The sequence below is a fragment of the Trachurus trachurus genome, assembly GCF_905171665.1.
Source record: "Trachurus trachurus genome assembly, chromosome: 17".
Classification (NCBI taxonomy): domain Eukaryota; kingdom Metazoa; phylum Chordata; class Actinopteri; order Carangiformes; family Carangidae; genus Trachurus; species Trachurus trachurus.
The window spans coordinates 24,714,652-24,734,890 of NC_139900.1; the positions used below are offsets into that span (position 1 = coordinate 24,714,652).

At 42.2% G+C, this 20,239-nt stretch overlaps 1 protein-coding gene across 1 annotated transcript; it reads left to right on the forward strand.

The window, feature by feature from the left end:
• The first annotated feature begins 385 nt into the window (after positions 1–385).
• On the forward strand, positions 386–17,285 carry rnf2 (ring finger protein 2). The gene is made up of 9 exons (XM_083991233.1): positions 386–427; positions 4,638–4,734; positions 4,986–5,146; positions 9,459–9,541; positions 9,617–9,749; positions 9,841–9,940; positions 11,205–11,377; positions 11,649–11,838; positions 13,660–17,285. The coding sequence occupies exons 2-9, from the start codon at positions 4,648–4,650 to the stop codon at positions 13,759–13,761; spliced, it is 1,029 nt and encodes a 342-aa protein (XP_083847359.1). The 5' UTR covers positions 386–427; positions 4,638–4,647; the 3' UTR covers positions 13,762–17,285.
• Positions 17,286–20,239: the final 2,954 nt, after the last annotated feature.

Sequence of the window (20,239 nt, forward strand, 5' to 3'; positions counted from 1 at the left end):
TTTGACACTATTCTTCCTACTCGCGCCCATCTTTTGCGCATGTGGGTCAGTTCGGAACCGCAAGCCGTTCACACTGGAATCTGATACAGGCCACAAAGATGGTGATGTGAACAGCCAAACAAACAAAAAAAATAGGATCCGAGCAAAAAAAAAACGAATTGAGCATAGCCTTAGATCCAGTGTTCGGAACATCAATCCATAGTCATCTTAAATAACGAAATATTGGATGATGCTGGACCAAGATGTGCACAAAACACCCTGTAGGCTACGTTGCATCAACTTTAGTCTAAACTAAGCCCAAGGGACTCCTGCAGAGTCCCTGGCATACCGCCTCGATTTCCCAGACTACATCGCTTTCTGAGCAACCGCCATATTGCCGTCGCCTTGAACGCGCTGGTTGGATCGGTTCGTACCCACAACTGAAAATGTAAGTACAGAAACAATCATATTTTTACAATTTGTTAATATTTCGCCGCTTTGTTTGCATGTGTGTGTGTCGCCGACCGTTCCCAGAGGTTAGACGTTGGGAATAACGTGTAAATATCTCGTCGCTTTCCTCAGAAGACTGATGCATCGGCTCTTTTCTCTGTTGTTGTTTTTCCCTCTGTCACAGCGACAAATTACATTCACGACTCCCTCGCAATATTTCACATTTAGGCTTCTTGTATCATTAAAATGTTAAATTTATATGGACACAGGGATATTGTTTCACACATCCTGTACATTAATGGTCATGTGTCGGATTCATGCGAGCTATATCCTGAGCTTATTTTGTCTCTGATGGCAGCGTTACGGAGAATAGCAGCTACCTTCCGTGGAAGCTAGTTCGCATTAACGTTAGCCGAGCGCCGTAGATTTTACATGAAATATTGTGCGGGTGGTCTGTCTCTTAATTGCTGTTGGTTAGCTAGTAACGTTACCGACACGAGCTGCAGAATACAATGTGCCCCCCCCCCCCCCCCCTTGTGTTGTTCTAGCGAGCTAAAACAATAATAAGACAAAAGGCGAAGAGAACATGTAAGAGTCTGTGGTATGACACGTTGGGTTTTGTATTTTTTTTTTTCTTTTTTTACATGAATAAATGATTGCGGCACAGAAAATGTGTAAGTTCTGGTCAAGGTGTCCTGGCATATTTATTAGCAGCTGTTATTGTTGTTTTCCTTTAAAACAATAATAAAAATAAAAATAAAAAGTCTGTGTGGATATATAGGCAAGTTTACCTTAAACCACCCAGTGTGTTCAATCAGGACCACCCCCACTATCCCCTCTGTCTGTAACGTGTAAGTTATGCCAGTATGGTCATTAAAACTCAACAATCTGTGAGCATATATGAAGAATCCAGCTTTCTTTACTTCCATTTGGTCTCTGAGGGCTGTCATGTGGCACATCAGGCCAATTATCCAAGGTGTGTAACCCCTGGTTGCTTGCAAGGTATCCTGGTCATGAATTAAAGCTGTGATGTACTGATGAAGAGGCAAAGATCAGCTCTGAACTGTCCATTTAAATTTACTAAATTGAGATGTTTGAATAATCAAAAACTTATAAAATAGACTCTTATCCTAATTAGTCAGATTACTTGTAGTGATACCATGTCATAAATATAATCAACACCATAATATTACCAATCCTAGATCAAATATTCAAGTTCGTGGAGCTGCAGTTTTTATTTGTTTCATGTCACAATATGGTTGTGCATTGTGAATACCATAAGAATTGTAGTAATTGCGTTAGTGCTGTCAAAAATATTGTGTTATTAACACGTTAACGCAAATCAATTTTAACAAAGTCAATTTTTTTATCGCAAGATTAATGTTCTTTGTGACCTAGTAAACAATTTCAGGTGTCATAGTTCTGATGGTTAGACAGATGAATTAGTCCTCTACACATCCTACAGTTTGACATGTCAGAGTTTAGAAGATATAGAATATCTATAGAAGCAACTCTGGTTTAATGTCGGGAGTCACTGTTGGACCAAAGTAACAGCTGTAGTCTCGTCCACATTGTTAATGTGGTGTTAATGTCAATTTGGACTGTCACTCTGCCGGTACCGCGGTCAACTGTATGTTACAGGATTTATTAAAACACACAATGTATAGCCTACTTATAAATACAGAGCTGGAGCTGTGGCACTGCTGTCTGAGCAGGCTGAAGTCTGAACTCTCTCTCGTAAAAGACGAGAGAGAGTCATAATCTTTCTCAAAACTTTCATCCTCTGAAGCACCCTCATGCTCCTCACTGCTTCTCTCTCTCTCCTAACGATTCTGGGGTTAGTCAGTTTTTGTGACTACGTATTTATTATCATCCGTTTATTGATAGACAGTTTTACATTGTGTGAGATTTTGTTTCAAATGTGAATGACTAAAAGTGAGACTGTTAGTGTGAAATATAAACACTCTTAGAAATAAAAGTGCTAACTAGAACCATATAAGGTTTTTTGGCTTGTCCTCATAGGAGAACCCTTTTTGGTTTGTGGTTCCTGGAACCCCTTCAGAACAGGCTTTTTCAGAAGCAAATGGTTCTGGGTAGGAGCTGAGCCCTTCTAGAAGAAACCTTTTGGAACCCTTATTTCTCACAGTGTACATGTTGTTTTCAATAAAAAACCATTTGCACAAAGCAAGCCTACCCACTTTTCCATGTTGATAAGAGTATTAAAATGATAATTCAAGGGACATTTAGAATAGATAAAAATGTGCGATTAATCACGAGTTAAATATAACAGTCATGAGATTAATTGTGATTAAATATTTTAATCGATTGGCAGCACTAGTTTACGTATCACATTCTCAAGACATGAAGGAACAAGTTTGTTTGATCCAAGACTCAGTGGAAATCACATGATCATTAAAATATTTTTTTCAGGGAAAACTGGGGGAAAAAATACAGATTAAGATGAAATCAAATATTATAATATCTGCCAAAAACAAGTAATATGATGATTTATTTAATCATTCATTCATTCATTCACTCATCCATTTAAATCATGCAGTCCAAGTGTGACATTTTAAAAACCCTTCTTAACATTAGATTTTCTAATATGAAACTAAATTGATATAATATTCATGACCTAAATGTCTTAAACATAGTATTTCGAAATAAAAATAACCTTTTTGTTGTCATTCAGGTTTAGTTGATTCATACATGTTCATGACTTAGAAAACACCTAAAATGACCCTAAGACAAAATAGCATAGGCCTAAATGAATGCTCACTCCTGCCCAGAGAAAGCATGACACCTGCAAAAGAATAGCTAAAGATTTTATTAGATTTCTCCTCCTCCTCCTCCTTCTCCTACTTCCCATGCATAATCAGTGAAAAAAAACATTACAGAAATGTCTGGCCCCAGGCCAGATTCACAAAACTCCAAGGACATGTGCGTTTAAATTTAAAAACTCTCAAAATTCGTACCAAACCAATGGTACATACTACTGGAAAACTCAAAGGCATTGTCACAATGACATGTTTAAAATGACTATGACGCGTTTCGGCATCAAGCCTTCATGAGGGAGTCAAACCATACTACTGTTAACCAGACAGAGTTGTTTTAGAGGTAAATTCATGCAAAACCACTGATGCACGTTCCTGTAGGGGACAGTTTTTGCTGTTTTACCTGTTTTACCTGTGAAAGTCACTATAACGGCCACTCGTAACTTCCGACCCGTGAACTCGTACCAGATCAAACTGGTACCACTTCACAGGTCGAAAAAACACGAGTTACAAGTTGCCTTGAACGCACCATAACTTCTTGTCAGCCGACGGAGTTAGCAGCCCCCGTCCTCGTCCCTACGTCACCACATTCAGGCGCATCCCTTGGCTGCACACACAGCCCTTCATGCTGTTCTCTCTCCTCATTGGATAAAACTTGTAGGATACGAGAAAAGTTTTCTCCTCGGCTCAGAGCAGAGCAGAGTGACTGAGAGACCCGTGTTTCGGTCCAAACACTCTATGTAAGTGATTGCTGTCTGAAGATATAACTATTTAAGACTTATATTAACACAAAAATATCGCTTACTTCTGCTTTAAGAAAATGTATAAATTTTCTGATAAATAATGCTCGCACCACATGACATATTTTAAGGCCACGGGCAATTAATCTATATGAAAAAACACTAAAATTGCTAAATTAAAAAATGTAACGTTAATTTTTGTATACACAACATCCTTGATGTTTGAACAGTTGCAAAAGATATTCTTTTTTTTTGGTATTTTAAAACTGGCATGTTGAAAACCCTTATACGTCATTGACATCAGAATTTTGTTTAGATAACAGTATTTATGACATCTGAGTCTATTTGAGAAGCCACACACCAGGTCCTAATTCCAGTCAAATAGCTCAGTGAGTTAGGAGCTGCTTCTTGGTGTCAGAGGTTGTGGGTTCAGGCCCCGGCTAGTGTGATGATGATGATATATCAAAATGCCAGATGTCCTCAACTGGAAACACAATCAATAGTCCTGATGGTGGCGTTACAGCGTGCCTCTAAATTTCAAACCATTGAAAATAAATTCATAACAAATCAACCACATGTGCTACAGCTTTGGAACTTTCACTTTCAAATTGTCTAATTTTGCCTAAAATTTTGTATTCATAAGTGTCAATGCATCCTAGAAAGAAAAAAAACGACTGTGTTTTGTGTGTTTCAGTTGTGCAGTGATGACTCAGACAGTTCAGACCAACGGGGTGCAACCCCTCAGTAAGACCTGGGAGCTGAGTCTGTATGAGCTGCAGAGAACTCCACAGGTACGTATGTTCCTCAGAGGAGCACATCACTTGTATTTCTGGTTTTACTCAGCTCAATACTTGTTCTGTTTTTGTATTTTATTATTTATTATTTTATATCACACTGTCATTGTCGTCAGTGTTAACTCAGGTTCATGTGGTTCACTTTGTGTTAGGTTGTTGTATGAAAAGTGAAATGAAGACACCGAACGATGCTTCAGATAGATGAGTGTGTAGTAAACGAGATCTCAATCTGTTTCGTACCGACACAGGAAGCAATAACAGATGGACTGGAGATAGCGGTGTCACCGAGGTCCTTGCACAGCGAACTAATGTGTCCTATCTGTCTGGACATGCTGAAGAACACAATGACGACTAAAGAATGCCTGCACCGCTTCTGCGCGGACTGTATCATCACAGCTTTGAGATCTGGGTGAGTTTGTACCTCGCAGTATAGGAACCAGGAAACCCCACCCCTGTCACCCCAACCCCCATGTTTCTGCGGTGGCTTTCAGGTTTCTGATCATCCCACCTCATTGAGGGAGTCTAATAGAGTAGTTCAGAATGAGTGATGGTGAGCTCAGAGGGAGGGCAGAGTGTCAGGTGTGGCCTCCACAGTCAGGCAAAGGAAAAACAAGACGAGGCTAAAGAACAAATTAGAGTTCAAAACTACTGTGAATGTGCTGATTACAGATACCTGAAAGTGACTGTTACTGATGTTGTCATCTCTTACAACCCTCTAACTAAAGCCCTGTTCTCAGGCACACTAGACATATTGTCAGCTGTGGTGACTTCTCAGGCTGTTGAGAGTATGTAAACTGGGGCTGTCACTGTCAGTCTTCCCCCCCAAATCAGATTCAAATTTCTAACGCTTTTTACGTTAAATATTCAAATTATATTCCAATTCTCTCTTTTTTTTAGCTCATTATATACACCCATACCAGCTCATTATTACCTCCCATGTCCACTAAAGGGCATTCCAATCAAATCTGTTATGTAACAGATTTGCAACACATTTAAGTTTTATCATCTCAAAATAAAATTTCAAGAAGGGAAATCAAAATATTATAAGTAGTGGTGCAACGGATCACAGTTAATCCCTGATCAGCACGCCGTGGATCGATCGATATAAAAAGAAGAACGTATGTGTAGTGTGGGAACACGTAGGCCACCGCCCCAGTCAAATAAACTCTGCTCGTAAATTTGAAGCTGCAGCTCTATGTCGCACAACAACAACAAAATAGTTTGTTTTATCAACAACCACTACCCCGAATGTCGCGACACACCACATTAATTTGGTTGTTGTGGACGGTACACGTTCGAACATCAGTTTCCACCTTTGAATGTTCCCATTTTTTAAAATAATTTGAATTCTGTTTGAATAGCGAAGTTCATTCTGGCAGCCCTTGTGTTAACGGTAATTCTACATTAGGTGTAAACCTCAGTGTACACATAACAAAAGGCCACAGCCTGGATGCGAACCTGGGCTGCCATGGTAAGAACTAAGCGCAAATGGCAAACAGTCCAACAGGAGATCCACCAAGAGGCCCTGAGCCTGGGCTATAAGCCTTATTTAGTCTCTCAGCCTCAGACTGAGATCCACAATAGTCTGGTTTTTATTGACTTCAACTCCAGAACGCAACAGACTTCGACCAGGGGCAGGTCTTCATGTCATCTTGCCTCAGTTTTCATAGGTCTGGTCAATCAATCTTTCAAGTAGATTCCTGATATTGTACAGTGTCCAGTTTAATTTAAACAAACAGACAGTAGTCAAACAAGAGATGTGACTTCCATGTACTTAGGGCTGACATCATATTATGGTGTTGGTTACTTCCCTAAACACACAGTGGGCCTGTTTCACTAAGATCCCGAGTAAAGCGTGTTAAATTACGTGTCCGTAGTAACATTTTACCTGGCAGGTCGCTGCATATTTTGCGGCACGGTGGCACAGTGGTTAGCACTGTTGCCTCACAGCAAGAAGGTCCTGGGTTCGAATCCCCTGCCGCTGTACTAGCTGTATATGTGACAAATAAAGTACCTTTACCTTTACCTTTACCTTTAAATGAGGGAGTTGAGAGTTTGGATGGAAAACCGAATGGCCACAAGTGCAAAATTAAATTAGATTCAATGGAGTTAAGATATTCAAGGAAGTGCCATAAAAACATATTGTTGAGTTACTGCATAGAAGGAATGCTACATGAGAAATTAAATACAGTTGGTGAAACAAGAAGAGCAACACATGAAGTTCAGAGAAGATGGCACAAAAAAAAAAGTGCTTATCTCTCTGACCAGTGTTGAGCTGTGTATGGCACTGAGCTCAGGCTGGACACTTCAACACTGTATCTGGTCCGATGGCCCTAAATGCTCCGGTGAGAGCGAGGGATCAAAGATGGGATGAAGGCAGCGGCGAGGTCTCAATCCCAGTCCCAGGGCTGAGCACTCCTGGAGAGGGAGGAGAGGAGGCATCCTTAAAGGGTTAGGGACACCACCTGAAACCTGGACACAGAAACAGATACCGTATTTTCCGGACTATATGTCGCACCTGAGTATTAGTCGCATCTGCCTAAAAATACGTCATGAAGAGGAAAAAAACATATATAAGTCGCACCGGTTTATAAGTCGCATTTATTTTTCAAACATTTAATTAATAGCCGGGTGTCATATAATGACCAGGCTTTGTTTAAAGGCCGGCACCTATAGCGCGCGCTGCTGTTATGCATGCGCGTTTCTCTGTGGTGTGTAGCCTATGTGTGTGTGAGGATGCGGAGATGAATGAAGGCGATCGTCCCAAGGGGTGGGGGGCGGCGGCGGTGGTGAATATCGCTCCTTTTTTTTTTTTTAACACGTTAGTTTAGGCGGCAGCGCTGGAAACCCTGTGATCAGAAACTCTTTGTGGACTGTCTGTGAAGACGGACGGGAGTGAAGCCGACCTCTCCTCTGCTTCAGAGAGGGACAGCCCTGCACTGTCGGACCTGGGTCTCTGCTCCGTGTCCGGAGCCCAGTCGGGACCGGAGCAGAGACCGAAGACTGACCCCAGAATACGCTGTGAAAATACTCTGAATTGACTGGGAGTGAAGCGCTACGGCGCAACGGAGACAGGTCAGACAACGCAGCGAGGAGAACAGCACATGAGGAAGATGAAAATGAGCCACTGAATGAGGAGGGATTTAGAAATAAAAGCCGTGCTTCCCTCTTGTGGTCATAGCGTAGGTTTTTTTTAAATATATAAGTCGCTTCTGAATATAGGTCGCATGGCCAGCCAAACTAGAAAAAAACCGCGACTTATAGTCCGGAAAATACGGTACAGACACCAGGAAATGCAGATAGGAACTTGTCCAACTTGCCCATTGTGTGTAATGGGCTGGGCTGATTAGCACCTCCTTTTTAAACGTCTTCAATTCAGATGCAGTCAAAGACTTCCGGACTTATTAAATCACATCAAGCTATTTGTATCTTCTCGTCCCAGTACTTCACACACTAGGGATGGGTACCGAATTCGGTACTTTTATTGGTATCAGCCGTATTCCTACCGAGTATCGATTCACGTGAAGTCCAGCAGTACCATGTTTCGGTACCTGAACACATCTTTGCTTTGCGTTCAATTAAAGCAGAAGTAAGTGGTCCGGTCGTTTTCGCTAATGCTGCGTTCCAGGCAGGCTTTTGAAATCGTAAATTACAGCTTCAAGTCACAACTTACGACTTTGTAGCGTTCCAGGCAACCCACTCGTGTTTTTCCGACCTGTTTTACCGGTGAAAGTCACTATAACGGCCACTCGTAACTTCCGACCCGTGAACTCGTACCAGATCGAACTGGTACGACTTCACGGTCAGAAAAATACGAGTTTCCTTGAACGCACCGTAACAGTCCTCGTCCCTACGTCGCCACATTCACGGCGTCCCTTGGCTGCACACACAGCCCTGCATGCCGTTCTCTCTCCTCATTGGATAAAAACTGTAGGATACGATAAATGTTTTCTCTTCGCCTCAGAGCAGAGCAGAGTGACTGACAGACCCGTGTTTCAGTCCAAACACTCTATGTAAATGATTGCTGTCGGAAGATATAACTATTTAAGACTTATATTAACACAAATATATCACTTACTTCTGCTTTAAGTCAGGTAATGGGAGCACAGCTAAACAAGGATGAAGTCTCATCTCGTCATCTCGTTTTTTTCGAGTTCCACACAGATCTTTCTGATGGTTGTAGGAGTCTCTCCATGTTTCCCCTTCTGCAACAGTAAAAAGGGACATTTACATTTTTTCAATCAAGACAATAGTTCCATAAACTATTTGACTTTTTTTTTCATTGAATGAGTATTTGATCATTTGAAAATCATTGCCCAACCCTAAAACGTAAATACTCTTAAAGGCTGAGGAGTTGTGCTGTTGTAGAAAAATAAATATTAAAATTTCAGAAGTTTTCACTTTTTTTTTTCTTTTTCTTTTTTTTTTAGAGACAAAATAACTTTAATTACCACACATTAGGGCTGGGTATTGTTAAGAATCTCACAATTCGATTTTATTTTGATTCTTTAGGTCACAATTTGATTCTATATCAATTTGATTCAATATTAGATAATTTTTCAATAAAAAAAAAAAAAAAGTTCAATAATTCTGTCAGCGCTCCATATATTTCCACTCAGATATATCGGGGATCAAAGTCAATACGGTAGCTGTAACAACAGCACTCACATAGTTTTATCTGCATTGGTTGAAGTGTTTGTCTGTCCTCCATGTCTCCGCAGTAACAAAGAGTGTCCCACCTGTCGTAAGAAGCTGGTGTCTAAGAGGTCACTCCGCCCAGACCCCAACTTTGACGCTCTGATTAGTAAGTAAAGAAGGGTTTTAATCTTGATCAGCTGTTTGTCACAGGTCAGCCACATCACATGTGTGTCATTTTCAGGTAAGATATATCCCAGCCGCGACGAGTACGAAGCCCACCAGGAGAGAGTGTTGGCACGCATCAGCAAACACAACAACCAGCAAGCCCTGTCCCACAGCATAGAGGAGGGGCTGAAGATACAGGCTATGACCAGGTACACAGGCCGGCCTCCACACACACTCACAGCAGTCATAACCATGTAGACTCAAAGTCTAATCAAGTCGATGTGTCTTTGCTGCCGGCAGACTGCAGCGTGGTAAGAGACACACAGTGGAGAACGGGAGCGGAGCTGAAGACAACGGAGACTCCTCCCACTGTAGCAACGCTTCTGTCCACAGCAACCAGGTGAGATGGCATTTACTACATGTACTGTGTTTCTGCAGCTCAACACTCTACTCGTTTTTTTTTTTTTTGCTTTTCCACTAGCACTTGAACCCGACGTCGACACGAGAATCAAACCCGCTAAGTTTAAAAACACAGCGGCAGCAGCGACCACTGATCTGTAGGCTACTGAGACTGTTATTCTTTCACCTGAGTTCAGACTGCTGTGTGGAAAACCACACTGTGGTCCGTTAACGAGGCGTAGATGAGTTTGTTTGGAGCAGCTGACGAGAGGATCGAAAGAAGAGAGCAAGAGGGTGCGGCCGTAGTCGCCGTGATATGATGCCCCCGCCCCCGCTGAGGAGTAACGTTGGGTTACTTAACATAATCCCTGGTTCTTTGATAACAGAGTTAGAAAAAGAACCCAAGAGTAGATACTGAGCAAGATAGTTAGTTTACCTTATTAGTCACAAGTACCCGACCCACTGCAGGACTCTGCTGGAGGTGGAGACATGCGGCGGGGGTGCAATGAAAAAAAAAAAAGAAATTTGAAGGAGCGGCGGCTAGGATTTAGGAATGGCGGCCCGCCACTCCTAAATGAATGTAGAGGAAACACTGATGTATCACACATTTCTAACACTCACGTTCTTTTAGCTCCTTCTTCCACCTGATCATGATAATAATCACTCTGTTTATAAAAGGTGATTTACTGTATAAACAGAGTTTACAAAATGGCAGGCTCCAGTGTGCTTTAAAGGTCTGGTGTGTAATAATTGTCAAGGTTAATTGGCTGAATCTGAATCTGCTACCCATGAATATATTTGTATAAGTGTATAATCGCTATGAAATAAAGTTTTTTTGTCCTCAGAGGCCCCCGTATATTTTCCGACGGAAGGGGTGAGTAGGAGCGAGTGAGCGCTGCGATCTAGAATCTGAACGCATGGTTTTCCCCCCATTTTACACACTGGACCTTTAAAGGTGATCAGAAAAAAATAAGGATGAATTTTAAATTGGACAGGGAGCCAGTGAAGGGAATGGAGGAGGAGGAGGGTGATGTAATGTTGTGCGTTAAAGCCGGAGAGAAGCCGAGCTGCTGCGTTCTGAAGCAGCTGGAGGCAGCAGACTGACTTGTGGTTTATGCCAGAGAGGAGGGAGCTGCAACAGAACAAGCAAACTGAGTGTCACAACTTCCTAACACAGCTGGAATCAGCTGCAGCGCAGTGCAGTGGTTGTAACGTCAAGCCTAGGAACAACTCACTGAATATGTGTTTTTACTGTGTGTTCTCAGGAGGCAGGTCCGAGCATTAAACGCACCAAGACCAGTGATGACAGCGGTCTGGACATGGACAATGCTGCTGAGAACGGGGGCGGGGATTCTGTGATTGACGGCGGTGCAAGTGAAATAGAGCTGGTGTTCAGGCCACATCCCACACTGATGGAGAAGGACGACGGCCACAACAGGTAGCGCCACACAAACACAGCTTCACTTTAAAGTTGACTTCTACTTTTTCGAGGTTTCCATCTCTTGACTGTGTGTGTGTTGCTTAGCTTTTTTTCCGCATGTATATGGTCATAGAGATGCAATACTAAGAGTACACACCAAAGTCTTGCATTGTTGTTGCATTTCTCAATCTCTCCTGAAATTGACATCAGTGTCTGACCACATTCATGTCTCATTCTGTGTCCTCATCAACTGTGTCTACCTATTTACCCGTTGTGTGTGTGTCTGCAGTGTGGAGTTTGTCCCGCGCTACATCAAGACGTCCGGCAACGCTACAGTGGATCACCTATCTAAATACCTGGCTGTCCGATTGGCTCTGGAGGAGCTGAGAAGAAACGCTGAAGCCAGTCCTGTTAACGTGGAGGCAGCTTCAGAGAAACAGTACACCATCTACATACCCACTGCTGGAAACCAGTTCACTGTGAGTACACACACACAGTCACACACACACAGCCGTGAAAACACAGAACCACTGATGGAAGTAGCTCACACACGCGCTCTGAGGCGACGGATCTGTTGTAGCAGTTTGCACTGTGGCTAGCAGCTCAGTCTCTTTACTCTGTGTGCGTGTGCATGTAACCATGTCACTCCTTATGGTGGAGATGCAACAAATCCGGCGCGAATGGATCTGGACGCAACAGATCACTGAGCGCTTCAGCGAGTGGGCGGAGCTTGATTTTTGCTCTGCCGATTTCAACAGGGCGGCCTGGTCACATACGATCTCATTTTATAGCTAAACAATACACTAAAGTATGTTTCTGAAAACATTATAGGCGGAAAATGGGCAGTGCTGTAACAGAATCTTGATTCATATTTGATCAACACTGCCTAGTGTGATAGTTTGAACTGAGTTTCATGAGCCGGCTGCATTGCGTTGGACGGACCAAATTTGCATAAAGTGGAGGTCGAGTCGCGATTACTGTTCTCTGAACCATTGGCATCATGAATTTCTGAGATATCTGCTAATAGAAAGCGTGGAGCGTGGAGGCTGGCTTCATCCACCACAGATGTTTTTACACGTTGTTGAGTGGTTTTCTAGCTGGGCTGAGCTACAAAACTTAACTTGACAGAAAACTTGGAGTTTGTGAAATGCCATGGTTTTAGCAGAGAAGGAGAGGGAGGGAACAGTTTGCACATCAGCTGAAACAGACAGATCAGTCCGAGAACGTCTCCCTTAAAGGGATACTTCACCCAAAATCGATAATTCACCAATTTTCTACTCACCGTCCCAAGGAAGGGTTTGGAGTTATCAAAACGCTTTTGGAGTTCCAGGGCAGTTCCGGCTGGCTGCAGATTTTCATGTAATGGCTGTGATCTCTGTTTGTTTCCTTGTTGTAGTAGTAGGTCCCAGTGGCTCTGTTGATGTTTGTGTGCATGTGCGAGATTTGCTGCGAGATGTTCGTTCATCGTAAACCACTGGATGTATGATGTAAACGGAAGAACATCTTGCAGCAAATCTCACACAGCCACTGGGAGCTACTGCTACATCAAGGCTAAAAACACAGATCACATTAATTCTTTCCAAACAACATTTTCATTTCACGGCTTCAGGACACTAGGGCAGTATGGAGGTATCTGGATGTTTCATAGTGTGTGTTTTGGACGATTCAGAAGTGAGCTCTATCCGCCACCATTATATGAAAACCCGTTGCCAGCCGGACCCCCCCCCCCCGGAACTCCAAAAGAGTTTTAATGAATTATCGATTTTGGGTGAAGTATAGGGATAGTTCAACATTTTGGAAAATTGGCCCATTGCCATAATCGCTATAGTCATAGCAGTAGGTTTGTCACCTTTAATTGTCGGTGTAAACTATTTTTAGAACGGCGGAGCAGAGCGGCGAGCTGCTCAGAGCTACGCTACGGAGGCTAATGGAATTTCTTGGTTTCCCTCATCAAACTCATCATATACACAATCCAACAACTCCAAAACGCTCTGGTGGACAAGTTATGACCTGCACATTCACCACGCTATGAGATGGCGCTGTTTTCGAGGCTGAAAAACTGTCCCTGAAGGCAACGCACATCAGCTGTTTTGCATGAATTTACCTCGAAAACGTTATTATCTCATAGCGTGGTGAATTAAAGGTAACAAACCTACTCTTTAGACTACAGAGATTATGGCAATGGGCCAATTTGCCAAAATGTTGAACTATCCCTTTAAGGTGGACTGGAATGACAGACTTGACAACAAAAGAGTGTAAGAACAGCCAGGCATGTCTCAAATATCCGACTCTGTCCACAGGTCCTGAATGGTTCCTTCTCTCTGGAGCTGGTCAGCGAAAAGTACTGGAAGGTGAACAAACCCATGGAGCTCTACTTTGCCCCCACTAAAGAACACAAGTAGACACATGAAAACACACAACGCATACACACAAACACACACACAGTCACCAGTAAGAAGTAAACAGACGGACTCGGCTACACCTGCGCACACAGAAACAAGAGGAGAGGAATGTGTGTGTCTGAAGGAGATTAGGGGGAATGGTGAAACCCTCAAAAGGACTCTTGTAAAAAGAAAAAAAAACCCTTGTTTTATATTCTCTGTATCTTTCTGTGTCTCTTTCTATCTTTCTCTCAGTAGGAGGTAGCAGATCAGTACAGCAGCTAGCAGGTCAATCTCAGATAATGGACTGTGAACAGTGTAGATTCTCTCCATATCAGAAAACCAGGGTCCATTCAGTCTGAATTTAGCAATGTGCTGTTGTCCAAGTAAAGACATTGTAACTGTATTTGTCTTCAGTAAAGGCCCCTTCTCTGCTGTGTGATCCCAGTCTGTCTCAGACTAAGGCCGACCAGTTCCTGTTCCTGGATCTCACTGTGAGACGCGTCCATCACTGGTTGATTCAGAGCTTTAGAGACCAACTCCCTGTGTCCAGCTTCTGAAAATTTGGACCACATTGTTAAAATTGATCCCATGTCACAAGATGGTAACGCTGCATACACCAGGCTGACACCGGTGCTGTAAATGCCCATAGACATATTCCCAATGCTCATGAATCTGGCATGTATGGTAGTAAAGACAAGCCATGAAAGTTTTGAGAAGTTTTTTTTTTTGCAACTGAATACATCCCATTGAAATTAAGTTTCAGCAGAATTTGAATTGTCTCCTATTTAATTTCACGTGGTTTGAAATTTCCTCTCTCAAATGTTCGGATTATTTCAAGTTTTGGAATTTATTTTTCGAGAGATTAAGTCTTTGGTTTGTAGTTTTTCATCTGAAAGAGTTTTTGAATTAATAGATGAGATTAAAGAAATTGTTTGATATCTTTGATACCCTGAATGTTAAAACTTTTCATGGTGAATGTTGAATTTCCACAATCCAGATTGAACAATCTTTGTTTTCAAGTGAATTTCTTGATCTGAAGCTGAGCAGCTGAATCTGAGCACCTTTATACCTGTTATTCTTGAAAAGTAGATACGAATATGAACATTGCATAAAAAAACTTGTAATGATCTGCTGGACATTTGCCTGAGGTGAATTACATCTACATAAATTTAACATTAAGTAATGAATGATAGCTAAAGGAGCTAACAGCTGTTAATGCTTACATTAGCTATGTAGCAATAGTTAAACTTAAAGAGTCTACAAGAAACAAAAGCTCAGCTTCAAATTTCATTCATCTACGCACCAACAGCTGTCTCCAGATGTGGAAGCTCCAGTGTTAACTTCTTTTGCATCTTTATCTATTTCTTCATTACTGAAGTTAGCATGCTAACCAGCTAGCCCCTGGTTGTTACTTGTCATTTTCAGATTGAGTCACTGTAGTGTCCAGTGTTAAGGAGTAGCTGATAGGTTGATTGTAACGACTTGTATTATTAACACAACAAAGACTAAAGCTCTCTGGAAGACCAATAAGGAAGCTGCTGTTAAATTATAACGTTGGCTATGTAGCAATAGCAGATTCTGCTTTTAAAAATCCAATCTGGGGTTTTTTGGCCTCTCAGAAATTTGGGACTATTGTTTATCTTGTGCACACATTGCATATGGATGACGCATAACACAATCCTGCTGCAGCATTCCTCTGACCTGTAGGTGGTGCTAATGTGATTAAAAACAGCAAAAGCGAACAAGGAACAAGACACAGTGACTTCCAAACAGACCGCCGATCCCCACTATTGCGTAAACTTTATTGACCCCAACACTCTGACTTGTGTTTCAGCCTCCATACACCTCTGCAAATAAACTCTAGTGTTCAAACATGCAGTTGTCACACTGGGCTGGATGGAACTAATAAAATCTAAGCAGTAACATCTCAGTCCACAGTGAAGAACATAATAGTTTTGACCAGCAGGGGGTAATGCAGACACATCCCATCCCATATACAGTACACGGTGATATGAAGCTATGATAAGTTGAAGCAGACATAATTGAGTTTTTGTTTAATTCTTTTCAGTAATATTACAAGTGTTTTGAATTTTTTTTTTTTTTGGATGTTTTTTTTTTTGTGTTTTTTTTTTTTTTTGCTGTGTCTGTCATCTTTCAAATAAAACCAGACAGTGGTGAAGATCTGAACGGCTGCTGACTGCAAATTGAACGGAGAGATGAGAGTGATGGAGAAGCTAAAGAAGCACATGTAACAGACTGAGGAGTCAACCCTGGGCTGTTAGGGAGAGTCCCGTGGCTGTTGTGTTGATCTGTTGCCTGTAGAAACAAACTGTCTTTAATCTGTGGCTGCTTGTCCTTTTATAAATGTCTTTTGTAACATGGAGTGGAGGGAGTCTGTGTGATTGGAGCGGGGTGGGGGTGGGGAGGGTATTTTTTGCAGCACCATAGACCGTATTCACCATCTCATCCACTATCTGAACACTCCTACTCCCTGTGCTGCAGTCTCACCAGTGGAACATGATTTCTAAAAGACTGTGTGCACCAGTATGACCTCACAGAAGAGGAGGGGGTTCATTTTGGGTTTGATGTGTTTCATCGTGAGGACAGACACTTGATGAGGGTTTTTAAGTCTCCATGAAGCTGATGGACAGAAACCCAGGAGCAGTTGTGACATTGTTAGGACGTGAGAGCATGAGTGAGTATGTGAAGCTGGCCATGTTTGTGTCATAAATGTCCCAATATTAAAACTTTTTATTCTGAACCTGATCTGGTATGTTGTCCCACTCAGAAAAACTTGGTGAGACAAACTACAACGACAACATACTGCCAATTCCAGAACATGAGCTTCAACTGGCTGCAGCAAAGTCTGGTAGCTCTTGAGTTTTTTACTCAACCTTTCCTTTTTTGTTGTTGTGTTTTTGTCGTATTTTGTCAACTTCTGACTGATGGATACTTCTGTGAGGAGATGAGTTTGTTCAGGAGAGGAGCTTCTTTCATTGAAAACGGAGCAGATCTGGAGGACAGCACCCTGTTCCAGCTGAGATGAAGAGGTGTTGGTGTTAAAGATGAAGACTTGGAAGTGGAGATGTAGTCCTACTGTAGGTCCTTTCTGCTGTCAGCCATGATGGAAGACTTCAGTCAAGTTTCCCTGATGGATTCACATGGTGGAAAGATGGACACTGAAGATGGTAGAGAGGCCATTCTAAACAACTCCGATCACCCGCTTCATAACACCTTGATGGACCAAAAAACACATTTGAAGTCTTCTGCAAATGGAAGATGAGCTGAAACCTTCAGTCCATTCTGTCCCTTGTAGCCTGACACCATCTATTAATGTTTCATGAACATCTGGAAACTCTGTCTTCACACCTTTGTTGTCTCTGCAGTTCTGCTCACATATGCGTCTCATTTCCTTACGTGCCAGCTGATGGTTTCAGTTGTGATGACAGGATCCTGGGTTTCAGCGCAAACGGCTCCGTCAGTATCTGGGCGAAGATGCTTCAGGTTCCTGGACCTAGGAACCACCATCATGTGCTCTTAACCTCCTCTTTTGAACCACATCATTTGTGTTTTCTGACTTTTCACGACTTTTCCCTCGATGCCAATAAAGATCTTATTGTACCAAACTGTATTTGTTTTATGGTCCTGCTCAGGAGACCAGTTCAGCAGTTGTGGTATGGATGCTTCTCTCTAGAAAGACAATTAAACTCAAATTTGACTTTAAATTTGAATTATTTTAATTGGCCAAACTGTCCTGGAAGACATCTGGATGTGCTGATTAACTGCAAAAAAAAATTTAGTATCCACAGATGTTTTGTGGCAGGAGAGTGAAAGTGATGTGATGGGTCTGTGTTGGGAATGTCAGTGGAACATCATATGACACACTGGATCGGACCAGCAGTGTGTGAGATAGGGTCCATGGCACTGGTCCGACCTCCCATTAGTCCGACAATCGGAGTAATGAGAGGTCCTCATTAGTTCGAACTGGACTAGTTATTAGCATTAGTCCAACTCTCCATTCTTACCGTTCACTATGCATTTATATAATTATTCATATAGGCTCCACCTGTCAATAAGACACACGTGGAAGAAGAGGTGCAGTTTATTGTGTTTCACCAACGAGGAGCTGTCATTACGCACGACTTTTACGCACTGCTGCGCGCTCATTAGTGTCCATAATTAAACCTTGACATTCATATCAAATCAAACTTACATTACAGACAGGTGGATTGGGTTCTCTCTCTCCCACTCAGAACGGACAGACGGACACAATCAGAAAGGAAACGGAGGCTGCGCATTGATCCTTTTTTCCTTTCTGGGATCAAACGGATCATGTGCAAAACAAGCACTTCATATTAATAACATATAACGCTCATTATGCTTCCAGCCTGTCTAGCCTCTACCTGGTGTTTTTACTAAACTTAACCAACTCCTTTCTTCATTGCCTGAACCTAACCAAAGCGAAATTTACTTTTTTTTTTCTCTCAGTCTGCTGTCAGCTGGAGCGGCGGCTGCAGCAGGCTCGCGCCCGTGAAGTGGGCTCAAGCCGGGTTCAGCCACGCTCGAGCGGAGGGGGGGAGAGAAAAAAAAAAGTGTATTTCTTTTACTCTGTACTCTGGGAGGGGGGGGGGGGGGGGGGGGCTTTGATTATCAGTTTACACATCTTGATCAGCATTTATGATGGTTGTGCGCGATCTGACATGATCTGGCTCTCTGACTGAATATGGTGATATTCTGGGCCGCGTGTGTGTGTGTGTGTGTGTGTGTGATGTGCGTTTCTGTTATGAGAGCTCTCTCTCTTTCAGTAATTCTCGTTATTTTGCTCTCTCTCTCACACACAGAGAGAGAGAGAAAGCTGCATGCTCCTATCAATGGAAGAGCTTGTCACAAAGTAGCGATGACAGTTCGAACTAACGGGATCACCCATTGGTTCGACCTCCTATTGGTCCGACTTGTGGTTGATTTTGTCGGAGTAACGGGAGGTCGAACCAATGGGAGGTTGGACCAATGGGCAGTTCCCTGTGAGATATGATGTGGAGAGGTCTTTTTGATGTTGATTATTCCTTCAGGAAACTTCACATAGTCTCATGGACATGAAAAACTGCACTTACAGATGTTGTTACATCCACATATACACAAGCCATGATGACAAAGATACAAATGGGAATGATGAAAAGAATGGCCTTGATATAAAGAAGCAGTTTAATGGAACTTTTTGAAAACAAACTAGTTTAATATAAAGCCAGACTAATGTATCTTATTCTCTTATTTCTAAAATGTTTGGGGAGTAATCTCGCACCAAAATGGCTAGAGCCAACCCTGGTTTGTCCTCTGGTTGTGTTGTAGCTGCAGTTTATGTTGTCAAATTGATGAAATTCTTTGTTTTAAGACTACACAAACACACACGCCGTAACATCGTATATGTTATGTAACATTATCCACCGCAACGTATTGATTTTTCGCCGGCTTCGTTGTCAACAGATGCACATGGCAGAGAGGAGCGGAACCAGAACAGAGGAAAAGCGAGCGGACTCGCACAGTTCCCTACTGTCTTTCTGTGTAAATATCTCATGTTACAACATGAATAACCTGCGGCTTATAAACTATATGTACAAAATCTATTTTCTTTTAAAATGTAGCTGGTACGGTACTGAAGCTTCCACCAACAGGTCTGACTGTACGGGATGAGTTAAGTGACCATGAGTCCGGAGCGGATGTGCTGAGCAATTAGTGTGGTCGCGATTGTGTGAGCTGGGAGTCCCATCCTGAGGAGGGCTTTGTACCACCAAGCTCTAGTTTTAATATCAGGGTTCCCACTCTTTTCTTGAAATCGTTTTCCAGGACTTTTCCAGGACATTTTCAGCTGCTACAATCTGACAGACATTAGCTTTTACGCCATACTCTGATTCATCCCCTGTCCCATTCATGCTTTAGAGAAGTGTTTTTTTTTTCGACAATGGTACCTTATTTTGTACATTTAATCAGTTTGTTTCTATGTTTATTCCTCTCTCTAATTCTCTCTCCCAGAAATCGGATTTAAAGATGTGCAGTCTACGGCTCTAACTTCTGAAATCATCTCTTAAATGCTGAGAAATAATGAGACATTCATAGAACAGCACAAACAGGTTCTTTTGTTGTTTGTTTTTTGGAAACTAAATCCTTAGCAGAGTCTGAAGAAGTCAAATAGAGCTCTGAGCTAGCTGATGTCATGATGTGATCAATCATTTTCCAGGACAACTTTGATTTTTCTTTCCTCATTTTCCATGTGTTTTCCATGACTGGAAAATTGGTCAACCATTTTCCAGGTTTTCCAGATTTCCCAGGACGCGTGGGAACCCTGAATATGTACTATACTGTTTTTAAACATTTCACAGTGAAATAGTCTTCTCAATAAAGGCTTTTTAGATTTCTTTGTCAGAGGGGGTGCCTTGGATTTTCCTTCTTCTTTTTTGAATTTTTGTGTCCCCCACCAACAGCATCCTCATCACAAAGTGTT

Excerpts from the sequence above, each read along its gene's own strand:
- rnf2 (XM_083991233.1), top strand. The coding sequence starts at position 4,648 with ATGACTCAGACAGTTCAGACCAACGGGGTGCAACCCCTCAGTAAGACC. Across the intron at positions 5,147-9,458 it reads ATCACAGCTTTGAGATCTGG|TAACAAAGAGTGTCCCACCT; the intron begins GTGAGTTTGTAC and ends ATGTCTCCGCAG. Across the intron at positions 9,542-9,616 it reads CAACTTTGACGCTCTGATTA|GTAAGATATATCCCAGCCGC; the intron begins GTAAGTAAAGAA and ends TGTCATTTTCAG.